Source organism: Myotis daubentonii, chromosome 7, assembly GCF_963259705.1.
Source record: "Myotis daubentonii chromosome 7, mMyoDau2.1, whole genome shotgun sequence".
Taxonomy (NCBI): Eukaryota; Metazoa; Chordata; class Mammalia; order Chiroptera; family Vespertilionidae; genus Myotis; species Myotis daubentonii.
This window is the reverse complement of record NC_081846.1, coordinates 6837544-6850689: the sequence shown is the minus strand read 5'-3', so window position 1 is coordinate 6850689 and position 13146 is coordinate 6837544. Positions and strand designations below refer to the sequence as shown.

Sequence of the window (13146 nt, the reverse complement as noted above, 5' to 3'; positions counted from 1 at the left end):
GCAAGTTTCCCCCCCTCGATCTCGTCTCTTCCCAGGCCCTGCTCCAGTCCCGTCTTCTCCGCAGACATCAGGGACTTCCTGGGCCTTCCAGTCTCCCCCTTTTCTGAAGCTGCGAAGGCCCCTGAAACGTTAGGGCCGAAGGGACCTCTGGGCTCTCTCTCCCATCGTCCTTGTGTCGAAGGGAAACTGGGCACCATTTGCGTGAAGTCGGGGAGCGCGCTCAGTCCCGCCTCGCGGTGTGATTGCTCTGCGTGGGGGAGGCTGGCTCCCCGGCTCTATTTGGCTCTCTCTGGGGAAGGGACTCTGTCACATGTGTCTTTTGTATGTGTCACAAAAACAGCGCATGGTAGGGACTCAGAACATGCCTTTAGCTCTGGCCCAGGATGGAGAGCGACAGGCTGGTCCAGTCCAGACCAGAAACAGCCTGAGGGCTCATCCAGAGGGAAGACTGGAATAGACTGAGAATTTCACATGATGCAGCATGACGTAGCTACTAAGAGAGGTGAGTTAGTCCTACAGCTACCGACCTGGGGGATGTCCTCAGTATATTACTGTTCTTGCAAATAACGAGAAAGGAAAAGCCTACTTCGGTGAGAACGGTGTAGCTTCCTGTACCTGTGTCTGTATTTCTATAGATCAGCAAGAACCTGGGGAAGGGTGTGTCAGGAAACTCGTTAGCCTGTTGGCAGTGGTGGTGGGAAAGGTGAAGTTTCTTCTTAACCTGTTCTCTGCATTGTTGCAACAGGGAAAGATGAAAAACCAGCCAGAGAAGAGAGAAAACGCACAGAGGTCTTCATGCATCAGGAAGCCCCTTTCTAGTTTGCACACTGTGCGTGATTAAAAAAATGAGTTTGCCCTTTGATGAACTTTTGGAATTAGGAACTAAAGAGAACATTATACTTGGGAGAGGGTTTTTTTTGTTTGTTTGTTTCAGCCACAAAGGTAATGTTTTTATTCTTCTTTCTCATGACACAAAGATACGTTTTCTTTTTATCAAAACCTGAACCATGAAGGTAGCAGCAAACCGAAAGCCTGGCCTCTGGTTTTGTGGCGGGGCGGGGAGAGAGCAGGTTGTACAGATGCAGGATGCTCGCTCACTTCAGAGCCCAGGAACTTCCTGTCCCGGAGCTGAGCAGAACACAGTGCAACCCAGGGCCTTGCCTAAGTGGGAGAGTCAAGAGCAAAAGGGCTGCAGGCCTTCCGGTGGCACCCGCCCCCTCCTCCCTCCCCTTTCCTCCGCCTGGGCCACTGGCTGTCGGCTCAGTTCCAGGGCCCCTGCATCCCACAGAGGAAGTTGTGAGCATCTTTCTGAATGCAGGCAGCAAGCCTGAGCCTGCTGGGTCGAGGTGCATAAAGCTGCATATGGTTCATTTACCTTTAAAAAATGTGTATTTGTATTGATTTCAGAGAGAGGAAAGGAGAGGGAGAGAGAGATAGAAACATCAATGATGAGAGAGAATCATTGATAGGCTGCAATCATTGATCGGCTGCCTCCTGTACGCCCCCTACCGGGGACGAAGCCCACAACCTGGGCGTGTGCCCTTGACCAGAATTGAACCCGGGACCCTTCAGTCCCGTGAGCCGAACTGGCCAGGACCAGAATGATTATCCTAAAACACAACTCTTGGGTCACTTCCCTGCTCAAAAGCCTTGCCTGGCTCCCAAGTTCTAGAGAGGAGAGTCCACATTTCTTAACTTGGCCTCCAAGGCCTTCTATCCTCTGATCCCTGTCTACTCCTCAGCCCACTTCCCTTCTCTCACGCTCCAGCCCAAAGACGTGGTTCCCTGGGCGTGTTCTGTGCCCCCAGCTTCTGCTCACATGCTTCCCATTTAACGGCTCTCCACTCTTCGATATTCAGACCCAGCGCTGCTTCTGTCAGGAGGCCACACAGGATTTCGCTTCTTTCTCCATGTTCTTCCCCTGGGTGTTACCTGACACTCGGGTGTGTGAACTCATGTACTTCCTCCTGCCCCTCAGGGACTCCATCTCAGGAGTGGCTGCCTAGGACGTCCGTGTCTCAGCTTCCTATGCTGAGAACGCTCCTCACAGGCAACCAGTCTCCGTTGGATTGGATTGAATACGGTTATCTGAAATGGACCAGATTACTTTTTAAAAAACATATTTTTCATCTCTTGTTGGGACAGGGTGCTGGCAGAGAAAAAGGAAATCTGAGCTGAGTTGGCGTCTCTGTAAGGAAATACGACGTGACCATTCTTTTTTGCAAGTTCCCCCGTTTTCTGTTATCTGCTGTTTTTCAGCCTCTTGGACTCCTCTTTCCCTGCCGCCTTATCACTTCCTGCTGACCTCTGTCACCGCTCGCCCGGGCCTTGACTGGCCTTGATATTGGTGGTGGTGGGGGTGGTGGGGGTGGTGGTGTGGTAACGGAGAAGATTCTTCCCGGAAGACCACCCCAAGGGGGTCCCTGATCTATTTTCATTCCCGTGAATTTCTTGTTTTGGGGGGCATCAGGGGGACCCTCCACACATGTCAGGCGCGGAGACTACTTGAGGTCCCACCTTCGATGGGAGAGCGGCTTGAACAGCCTGATCCAGAAGGTGACATCTCCCTGATCCCCCACCTGGCTCCCTGCGGACAGGTGGTGGGAGGTGACTGACATCTCCTTTTCCAAAGAATATGTATGGAATTAAAAAAAAGAAACCTACAGAAAGGAAGGAGGGGGTTAAAAGAAACCATCATGGTCTTTGGAAAGACTTGGTTGAGCAAAAAGTGGCTTCCTGGTGTTTTGAAAGAATCGGGTTCTAACAGCTATCAGCCACACCCAGTTTGGAGTTTGCCTAAATTATGAATGGCTTCCTCTGACTGGTTAGTGCCTGTATCTCATATGGCCATGCCATCCTCCGCCCTCCTGATGGAGGCCTTTATGTCTGCATACCGATTTTGTGGTTGTTTTTTTAATTTTTTTTTTTTACATATTTTTATTAATTTAGAGAGGAAGGGAGAGGGAGGGAGAGATAGAAACATCAATGATGAGAGAGAATCACTGATTGGCTGCCTTCTGCACACCCCACACTGGGGATCGAGCCCACAACCCAGCATGTGCCCTTGACCGGAATCGAACCTGGGACCCTTCAGTCCGCAGGCCGATTCTTTATGCACTGAGCCAAACCAGCTAGGGCTTGTGGTTGTTTTTAAAGGACACTGGAATTGCCCTACTTAGCTTCCAATTTCTGAGATCCTCAAAAATTATAATTACTATTGACCATAAGAAAGTATTACTGTAGTTATAGATCATTTTCTATGATATTTTTTCTTTAGGAATACTATTTTATTTGTGCACTTAGTAAGATAAAGGATGTACACACTGGGCATTGATAAAAAGTCATGTTTGTACAATCCATCCTGAAACTAAGGACCACTTTCTGTATCGGAACAGACAAAACAAACTACTCTGAAGACACTTAGACCCTGAAAATCACCTTCTAGACATATATCCTGCCCCATAAAGGTCACTGGAATAGCTCATATTGATTAACATGATTAAATCACCTTTGCTACCTGAAACCACATGAATTCAAGTGCTATACGATACAGTTATACAAAGAATATAAGCCAAACTGAGGAAAAACCTCTACAACCATTTTTCAAAGCAGGGGACTGTTGTAGAAGTATGCTGTTCTTTCTGTTCTGCAGCCACACGGATTTAAATATTCTGGGCGAATCCACCTGTTGGTCCATTGTGCTCTGGCTTAACTGGACTTTCCTTGAAAGTCAGCTCCCGAGCGCTGCTTCATTAACGTAGCTCCGTGCAGCTCTGACCTCAGACCGTTGGGAAGTAGCCTGAGCGAACGGAGACGCGGAGAGTTGGCAGCGGAGCCCAGTCACAGTGCGCACTTGGCAGCGCACGCCTGCCTTGTGCTTTGCTTTCCTCTTGACGGACGTGGCTTATTTTTGAAATGCTGCGGCTTAAATTCAGCGACCCAGTGACAAGGCTGACACAGCACACAGCAGGGCTCCCTTCCACAGAGGCTGGCGGGGGGTGGGGGGGGGGCGGGGGGAGATGGACGAGGGCCAGGAGCGAAAGGAAGTAACCTCCATTTCACCTGGAAACATTAGTGTCTGGGGGCAGGAGGTCTGAGCTCTATATAAAGAGGGAGGAAAGTGGCCAAGTTGCTGAGCCAAACTTGCATCCAGGAATAAAGCAACATCAAAGGACTGAACACAGTATCTGCTGCTTCCACTACATATATCCCTGTGAGTAGCAATCGGGGAACTCGAAATACCGTCGACCTATGAACCAGGAGGTCAGGGTTCGATTCCTGGTCAGGGCACATGCCCGGGTTGTGGGCTCGATCCCCAGTCGGGGGGCGTGCAGGAGGCAGCCGATCCATGATTCTCTCTCATCATTGATGTTTCTTATCTCTCTCTCTCTCTCCCCTCTTCTCTGAAATCAATAAAAGTATGTTTTTAAAATAAAGGGGGACGGGAGAGTTCTTCCCTGTGACGCCCTGGGCCATGGCCGTAGTCTTCTGCAGGGTTCTCCAGCTCCTTCTCAGCCCCTCAGTGGTCAGCGCACACCGCAACAGCGTCAATGTTTGCATAAACTCTTGCTCAAGAGCCCGGTTCCTGTGTGCCCAGAGGGTTAGGTTAAATTCCTCCTGCTGGCCCAGTGCTCTCCCCACTCGGTTATTTACTCTTCATTGGCTTTTCTCCAACAGGGAAGGTTTATTCGTCTCATTCTTCCAAATCCACTCTAACACCTGCCTTCATCTTGCTGATAACTCATCCCCTCAGAGCTCCCTACTTAGATGGTCGCTGTTTGTTTCCTAACTTTTGGTAAGGTTGTTTTATTGTGAAAGGATGTGCATCTTCCTCAAACTGGATAATTGGTCCTTAAATAACTATAGCCCATGCCTCTGTGTTACTCTCATTTTGGAAAAGGTTAGATAACAAATTAATTTTTTTTCATTTTCTGACCAGATATAGTTATCCTGTATAATAAAGGCTAATATGCAAAAATCAACCAAACGGCAGAACGACCGGTCACTATGACATGCACTGACCACCAGGGGCCAGACACTCAACACAGGAGCTGCCCCCTGGTGGTCAGAGCACCTGCTCAGCCAGAAGATGGGCGCATGGCTGGCAAGTGAAGCAGCGGTGGCAGGAGCCTCTCCCGCCTCTGCAGCAGCAGTAAGGACCCCTCGGGGGATGTCCAACTGCCAGCGAACATCCCCCAAGGGGTCCCGGACTGTGAGAGGGCACAGGCCGTGCTGAGGGACCCCCCCTCCAGTGCACGAATATCATGCACCGTGCCTCTAGTTTTTTCATAATGTTTAAAGAGTTAATGGATAGCTACAGATAGGGAGGATGTTATTGATACTTGGGATTTTATTAGTTTTTCTGTTATTAATAATAATTGGAAGTAACTGGAAATGTTACAGGCATTTGCTCTGCAGTGTAGTTCATAGGAGGCATTTCCAGACATGTGGTCCTGCATTAAAAATGCTGTGAGGATGCAGTGTATTCTGTACAGCTCTTAAGGGACACAGATTTAGATACTATGATCATCATGATCCCCCTGTGATGGAGGGACCTTCTCCCAAGCAGCGAGCGATCTATATTCAGAAAGCACTCCATGGTGCGCTCTCTGCAGATCGCAGAGGGACCCACATGATAGAGCGAACAAGTTTTGCCCATTAAATTTAGTGACTTGAACAAATTTTTATTATCCTTTTGTAAAAACGCAAGCTCTGCCTCAGCCAAAACCCAGTTGTGACTTATGAGGTGTTTCGGCATGTTCAGAGAAGCCGACGGTTTCATATGGCGGGATTATTGCCACATCAGCTATCAGCTACTACCAGCCCGCGCCCGGCCTGCTCTCATGACACATGGCACTCAGAATACTCAAGTATGGACAGATGTTTCGGAATATCATTTCCCCCTCTTGGCTATTGGTTGAGTCCCAGCGTCTACTCCTGATTTGAATGCAAGATGTTTTCTTTGATACTTGGAGTCTTTAACGACCCAATCAACTCAGTAAAAGACGAGCAGCGTGCCAGGAATTTGGCACGTGTGGCTGGGGCGTCTTCTTGGACCTCTCGCCACTGACGGTGGTTACGGATGCTCCGAGACAGCCTCTGTCACTCCGCTCACCGCCCGGAGCCGGCGGGTTAGTAAAGAGCACGCACCTCTGGCAAAGGCATTGTGAAGTGCCCACACAAGGTTTTAGCAAAAACTCAAACCTGAGGTTTCATTAGGGGATTTGGGAGGAGGGACCCAGGGCCTAATTGCAGGTCGGCGTGGATTCTCTATGCAGGGGGCCCTCTCCCCATAGAACCCACAATGGACTGTACTCCTCAACTGTTGGGTGCGCCTGGCCGGCATGGCTCAGTGGTTGAGCGTCTGCCAGGAGGTCACAGTTCGATTACTGGGGAGGGCACATGCTCGGGTCACAGGCTTGATCTCCAGTGTGGGGTGTGCAGGAGGCAGCTGATCAATGGTTCTCCCTCATCATTGATGTTTCTAGCTCTCTCTCCCTCTCCCTTCCTCTCTGGAAAAAAATACACACACACACACACACACACACACACACACACCTGTCGGATGCACTTTTAAAAAGTGAAATTGAGGGAATGATTGGATTGGGTTTTGCAATGATGAGAATGATGCCTGGGCCGTCAGGGGCCAGGAGGGACGTTTTTTCCTTTGGTCTGTACAGAGCGAGTGTGTTTACTTATACTAGGAACCCGATCGGGAGCTCGAGGTCTTTTATGTCTGAATACAGTGCATCCTCCAGCCACCTTGCTTTTCTTAAGGACACAACCTGAGCATTTACCAGTACTCCCATCTCCCAGGTGACAGATTACCGTCTTGCTCCCCCTAGTGGAATTGCGACTCTACTGCAAAATTTGAGAATGCCAGTACGTGCTTGATTCAGCATCGTATTTGTGGGAATCTGGTATCGTCTCAGTTTGTTCTCAAAGACTGAGGTTAAAATCGAGAAGCGTTGCATTGTATGGGCTGATGGGGGATGTGCATAGAGACACTGATATTTTACGGATGCATTTTCAGTTTCTAGTGGTAGCAAGGCTAGCCATGTCCGTTATAGTGGCACCAACTTCCAGGGACACCTCTGCCCTGCTCTTCTCCGTCGGAGAGGGGTCAGATGTCACCAGTCAGTGCAGACAGTCACCTCCAGGAGCCGGCTACCGCACTCCCGGCAGAGAGGGTTGTGCGGCTAGTGGGTGAAGTTGAAACAGGACAGGGCCCATCCGAGTGCTGCGCCCACCTGCGCCATCGGTGAGGCAGGCACAGGAGGTGTTCCTGTGCCTCTGGGTCTACTCAAGGGGCTGTGCCACTATCCATAGCACCTGGCTGTCATTGTCAGTCCAAGGCAGTTCTCCTAATAGAAGCTGAAATTCCTGCAGACCTCTCTTAAGAGTTTACATTTCTTTTTTTAAAATTGAATTTATTGGGGTGGTAGTGGTTAATAAAGCTACACAGCTTTCAGGCATATAGTTCTGCAGTACATCACCTGTCTGTTACATTTCTTTAGGGAACGACAACCTGAGGTTTCATGGCATCAGAATCTCCCTTTGTCCCCTGCCACTATTTGCTTTTCAGAACCTTGACCCTTGTTATGAATTGGTGTCCGTCAGCTTTGGACCGGCTGCACCCAACGCCCTCCTGTTTTGTGGACGCTGGTGTCGCATGTTGGAACGTCAGAAAGAAAAGCCCGTCCGTGCCCAGCTTAGGAGCCTACGCTTTTTCAGGGAAGGCTTGGCCTCTAAGCCTTATTCAGGTCAAGGCGAAAGCTCCACGGATCCAGTGGTTTCCAATCAGTGATCAGTACAGTCTAAGTCCTTTAAACTCACGCGCAAGGACGCTGTAATTAGAATAGCTCCCCTTCCTTAAAATTATGTAATTGAGACAGTATTTAGATCTATCTTTCCCCAAATATTTATTCCCAGAGTAATGGGTTATACTTAGGGAAAAAGAAGATAGCAGGATCGGATTAAAATCCCAGCCAGTGAGAATGCCAGTGTGCTCACTGGGCATGTTGTATGTGGGGATGTGGAGAGAGAAAGAAACACCTCTATGTCTCTTTAAAAATATATATATTTTTATTGATTTCAGAGAGGAAGGGAGAGAGAGATAGAAACATCAGTGATGAGAGAGAATCATGGATCGGCTGCCTCCTGTCCTCCCCCTACTGGGGATCAAGCCCACAACCTGGGCATGTGCCCTGACCGGGAACCAAACCGTGTGACCTCCTGGTTCATAGGTTGATGCTCAACCACTGAGCCATGCAGGCTGGGCCCATTATGTCTTAAAAAAAAAAAAAAATACTAACTTGCTCAAGAGTCACAGTAATTTAGTTCAAGAATTGCATCCATGCAAACACGCAGCTTCCGCTCAAGCAGAGCGCGGGCCGGTGAAGCTCTGGTTTGGAGCCCGGTGACGCCTGGATTCAGGGCTGTGAGGACGAGGATGTGGCAGTGGCCACGCGGCCGGCTGGGGCGAGAGGTGCCATCTGGCAGGACGATGGAGAACAGGCACTTTCCTATCCCGCGGGCAGGGTGAGGGGTTTGTATGGGAATCGACATCTACCCCTGTGTACACACACACACGCGTGTAGATGCCCGTGCAAATGCAGGCGTGTCCGTGTGGGCGTATCTGTGCATGTGTGCTTGTGCCTGCAGTGTGGGAGAGTTCCAACAGTAGCTCGGCTTTCCTTCCCAGCGGATGCCGGGAGTTCTATGCACTGACAGCCCCTCCACTGCGGCGGTGAGCGGAGCCCGGCCGGGTGTGGACAGGTGTGCACCCCACCCTCTGCTGGGATTCCGGGCATTGGGGGTGCGCTGCGAGGCAGGCCCCGGGGCGGTGCCGAGGGCGTGGGGAAGCTACCCGCACCCGCCCTGCTGGAGGACTGAGCTGGCCTCCTGCCGGGCAGCCTTGTCGGGTGGCTCTCCTGGAACCTTCCAGCGTGGCCGGAGCCCTGGTCTTTCCTGAGCAGCGCGAGGACTGAGTGCCACAGAGCCGTGCGCGTTCCCGCCGCTGGCGAGGGGTGAGAGGGTTTCTTACCGGCTGCCTCCTCAGGTGAAGCCCGAGGTGCCTCACGCCGGATGGGCTTGTCCCTCAGCACCTGAACTTCTCAGCTGTTGACCCCACACCGAGATCCTTGGGGCTCTGCCTCTGCTTGTCGTCTGTGGTTACTGGGCGTGGAGATTCGTTTTCTCTTGGGCCTCACAGAGGCGGGGAAGTGCACGTGAGCATTTGGCCAGGAGCACAGCAGGTAGAGGGTTATGAAACAGATAAACGAGATTCAGTATTTCTGTTGAGCTCACTGGGTGTGGCTCAGAGGTCACGGTTCAATCCCCGGTCAGGCACATGCCTGAGCTGTGCGCTTGATCCCTAGTAGGAGGTGTGCAGGAGGCAGCCGGTCAATGATGCTCTCTCATCATTGATGTTTCTATCTCTCTCTCCCTCTCTCCCTCTCCCTTCCTCTCTGAAATCAATAATAATAAAAAAATCATGCTGTTCGTGTAGGGTTATATGGCTATAGAGGGTTTTCCCATATGTTATCTCATTTCTTCCTGGTAACAGTCCTGTGAGGGGCTGGGCTGCAGAGAGCGTGCGCACCCCTGGTTGCGCTGGGGAAGGAGCTGCAGGCGTGGAGCTGGCTTTGCCCAGGATTCTCACTCCATGGCCAAGCCCAGCGCCAGCCCAGAGCCCACCCCTGGTCCTCTTGCTCCCCACACTCTGGTGGCCAGGCTGCTGGCAGCATGTCTGACGCATCAGCTCTGTGTGCCTCCGCCCCTCTTCTGTGCAGGCCCCCAGTGCTCGCCTGGCCTCCCTTCCTTCCCTGTTTGCAAGCTCATGCTCATGAAGGCGCTTCCTGAAGCTTTTCTGGGCCCTTCTCCTCACCTACCTGCGCCCAGCAGAGCTGGTTTCGCTTCCAGCTGTGTCTCCATCACACTTGATAGACCCACTATGTGTGGGGTCTTGCTTGATGTAGGCGAGGCCAATAGGAAGCCCTGAGTATCGCCCCCTCTTCCTGCTCCCCACCCGCCTTCACACCACGCCCTTTGGGGAGGCAGTGGGTGTGACCGAGTCTAAAATACTCAGGCTTGTTGGACACGTGATGGGAGGTGTTCGGGAATGATGCCCAAGGTTTCCCAACGTTGACACGGAAGCGCGCAGGAGGCCAGCATGGCCACTAGTGTCCTGTGGGGATGGATTGTTTGAGGATGGGGTACCAGGGACATCGTCTAATGAGAGGTGGGGGCGGGGGGGTTACAGGGGCCCGTTTGCACAAAATCACAGATTTGGTCCTTTCCGTGATGGGGAAGTTAAGGGCCTGTCAAGGACCATTTCAACTGTGGGTGATTTTCATGTCCCACCAGTAGCCCCAGGTCAGATGTGACTGTGTCACGGCCTCCACATCGGGTTATAGTTATCTCTTTATGCAACTGTCTCCCCACCAGACTTCCAGGGAGGGAGGCCTGGGCCCGATCCGTCTTTGTCTGCCAGCCGATCGTGTTGGATTCACTTTGGGGAACACATTTTCTAGCCTCCCGCCTCTGCATGCAATCGAATGTATGTAGTCAAAGTTGTGATTCAGACTCTCCTGCCTTTGCAGCCGCCACTGGTCCAGGCCATCTTCAGCGGCGACCCGGAGGAGATCCGCATGCTCATCCACAAGACGGAAGACGTGAATGCTCTGGTAGGCGACGCTGGGCTCCTGCCCGGGCCCCTCACCTTCCCCGTACCGTGGCCTCCTTGGTCGCTGGTGAAAGCTCAGGACTGCTTCTCAGAAACCTGTTTTTAAATCCGTAAAATGAAATGTCTAGGGTTAGAAAGGAAATCAATGACACTGAAGTACAGTTATCAAAATATAAAAAATCGGATTTGTGATAGAGTAGATGTGCTTCTCTAGCAACACATTTAAGTAGCAAGAAGCAGCAGAAGGTCCAGTAGTGACCATAATTCAAAAACAGATCGCACTCTGACCGTACTCTGCGTTGTGTGAAAGTGCTCTGATGTGGGGTGAGCGAACCTGGGATTTCTGCTGGGGGCCCAGCACCGTTACTGCTGATGCCGAGGTTTGCTGCCTACGTTCATCATGGAAGTTCGTGAAGCCCTGGCCGGTGGTGCTCAGTGATTAAAGTGTTGGCCCTTGCACCAAAGGGTCTCGGGTTCGATTCCCGGTCAAGGGCACATACCTGGGTTGCAGGTTTGATCCCAGACCCTGGTTGTGGCTTGTACAGGAGGCAGCCAATTCATGTCCCCCCCCCCCCCCTTCCCCTCTACTGTCTCTAAAAATCAATGGAAAAATATCCTCGGGTGAATCCAAAGATGTAATATTTTTATATCTGGAACCCATGCCCTACAGCAGGGGCTGACTAACTCTGGTCTGTCACCGGTGTTTGTACAGACTACCGACAAACAATAGCTTTTATTTTTGAAATGGCTGAAAAAATGAAAAGAGTAATGTTTAGTGACGTGAAAATTATACGAAGCCCAGCGTCCATAAATAACGTTTTGTGGGACACAGCCATGCCCGCGTTTGCTCTGCAGCGAAGAGCTGAGTAATTGTGATGGGGACTGTGTGGTCCCAGTAGCCCCACTCTGTACAGTCTGGCCCTTTAGAGGGAGTGGTTGCTGACCTCTGCCCTGCAGTGTGCATGGGCCTGGGATCACGGATGAACTAGGCATGCTGTGTGTGCCTGACATCATGTGTCATGTACATGTGCACCTGTGGGCATTTGTATTTTTCTGTGAAAGGGTCAAGACATTGCACCAAATTAGTAGGAGGGTCTCTGGCTCCTAAAGGAGGAAGACCATTGTATTGGAAAGATCTCAAAGCCAATGAACCTGCGATGAAGAAAGAGTTAGTCAATCATTTACCCTTCGAATCGTTGCCGAGACCTGGGAGGAACAAGCAATGACATGCAGTACGTGCTGCTAATTCTCTTAAGGTGACCTGGTTACCTAAGTGCCCGGTCCCTCGGGGAGGGAGCTTTCTCTGAAGTCTCTGGTGCTGAGTAGAAGCAACAGAAAGAGCGGAGCCCATCTGCCCCGCGAGGGGAGCTCTGCCCAGGGCTCAGAACTATCTGAGGGTGTATCCCTGCCCGATCGATCGATTGATCGGCTGAATGCTTCATTCAGAAGGTGGGCCGTGCAGGTCGCTGTGGCTTTTTGAAAGAGCGTCTGGCAGCTTCTCCCCTGACAATAACGGGCAGTGCTTTGAGGCATTTCTGCAAAGTCAGCACAGACGAGGCCGGGGCCAGAGTGCCCGGGAAGGCAGTTGGGCATCTGCCCAAGACCTGCGGGCGGGACTCGTGTTTCTGAGGGTCAAGGCAAGCCGTGCCCTGACATCACCGGAATCTGCCCGCGTGCTTTGTGGCTGCGGCCCAAGCCCGGGCGAGCCAGAGGCAAGGTTCCTATCTTCCTCATGGTCATGAGCCGATGGGTCGGGAGAAGGATCGTCCTGGCCTCTGAATGGCCTCTGTCTCCTTAGGAGAGTGACGGTCACTGGTTGGTAAAGGTTAGGAGAGCTTCATTTTAGCTGTAACTTAATTCTACTGGATTAGCTGCTGTAACACACAGACTCTCAAATAGGAGAGAAGGTGGTTTCTCTTATGAACACGTTAGAGAGGTGGCTCTTTTCCAGATGGGGCTCCAGGTGTCAACCTGTGGCTTCCACTGTCACCCCAGGGGTTCGGCTCCAGCCCAGCCAGAGGGGAAGAGCATGGAAGCAAAGCCTGGGAGGGCTTTATGGTTCAGCTTGGAAGTGGTACAGTCACTTCCACTCCCCTCCCCGCCACCAGAGCTCAGGCACAGCCGAACCTAACTGCACGGGGGTGGTGGTGGTGGGGTGATGAGCGTAGCCATGTCCCCAGTTGGAGCATATGGACTCTGGTGGATAGTTAGCAATCTTGGCCACGCCAGTCTTGGGCCTTACAGAATTCTAGGGAATTCGAGCGATCACCACTTTTCTGTGCAGTGTGTTCTTTTGTTTATTTTCAACGTATGTTTTTATTGATTTCAAGAGAGAGAAAGGGAGAAGGGGAGAGAGATCGGGTATCAAAGCAGCAACCCAGGTATGTGCCCCGACCGGGAATAGAACCCACAGCCTTTTTTTGGTGTATGGGACGATGCTCTAACCAACTGAGCCACCT

At 51.4% G+C, this 13146-nt stretch overlaps 1 protein-coding gene across 6 annotated transcripts in view; it reads left to right on the top strand.

The window, feature by feature from the left end:
* Positions 1 to 13146, top strand: part of ANKRD44 (ankyrin repeat domain 44) — a 229537-nt gene that overhangs the window by 82460 nt on the left and 133931 nt on the right. For all 6 annotated transcript variants that reach the window (XM_059702637.1, XM_059702635.1, XM_059702634.1 and 3 more), the window contains exon 2: positions 10605 to 10688. In XM_059702637.1, the coding sequence (XP_059558620.1) occupies positions 10605 to 10688 (84 nt within the window). The remainder of the gene's footprint in view (positions 1 to 10604; positions 10689 to 13146) is intronic.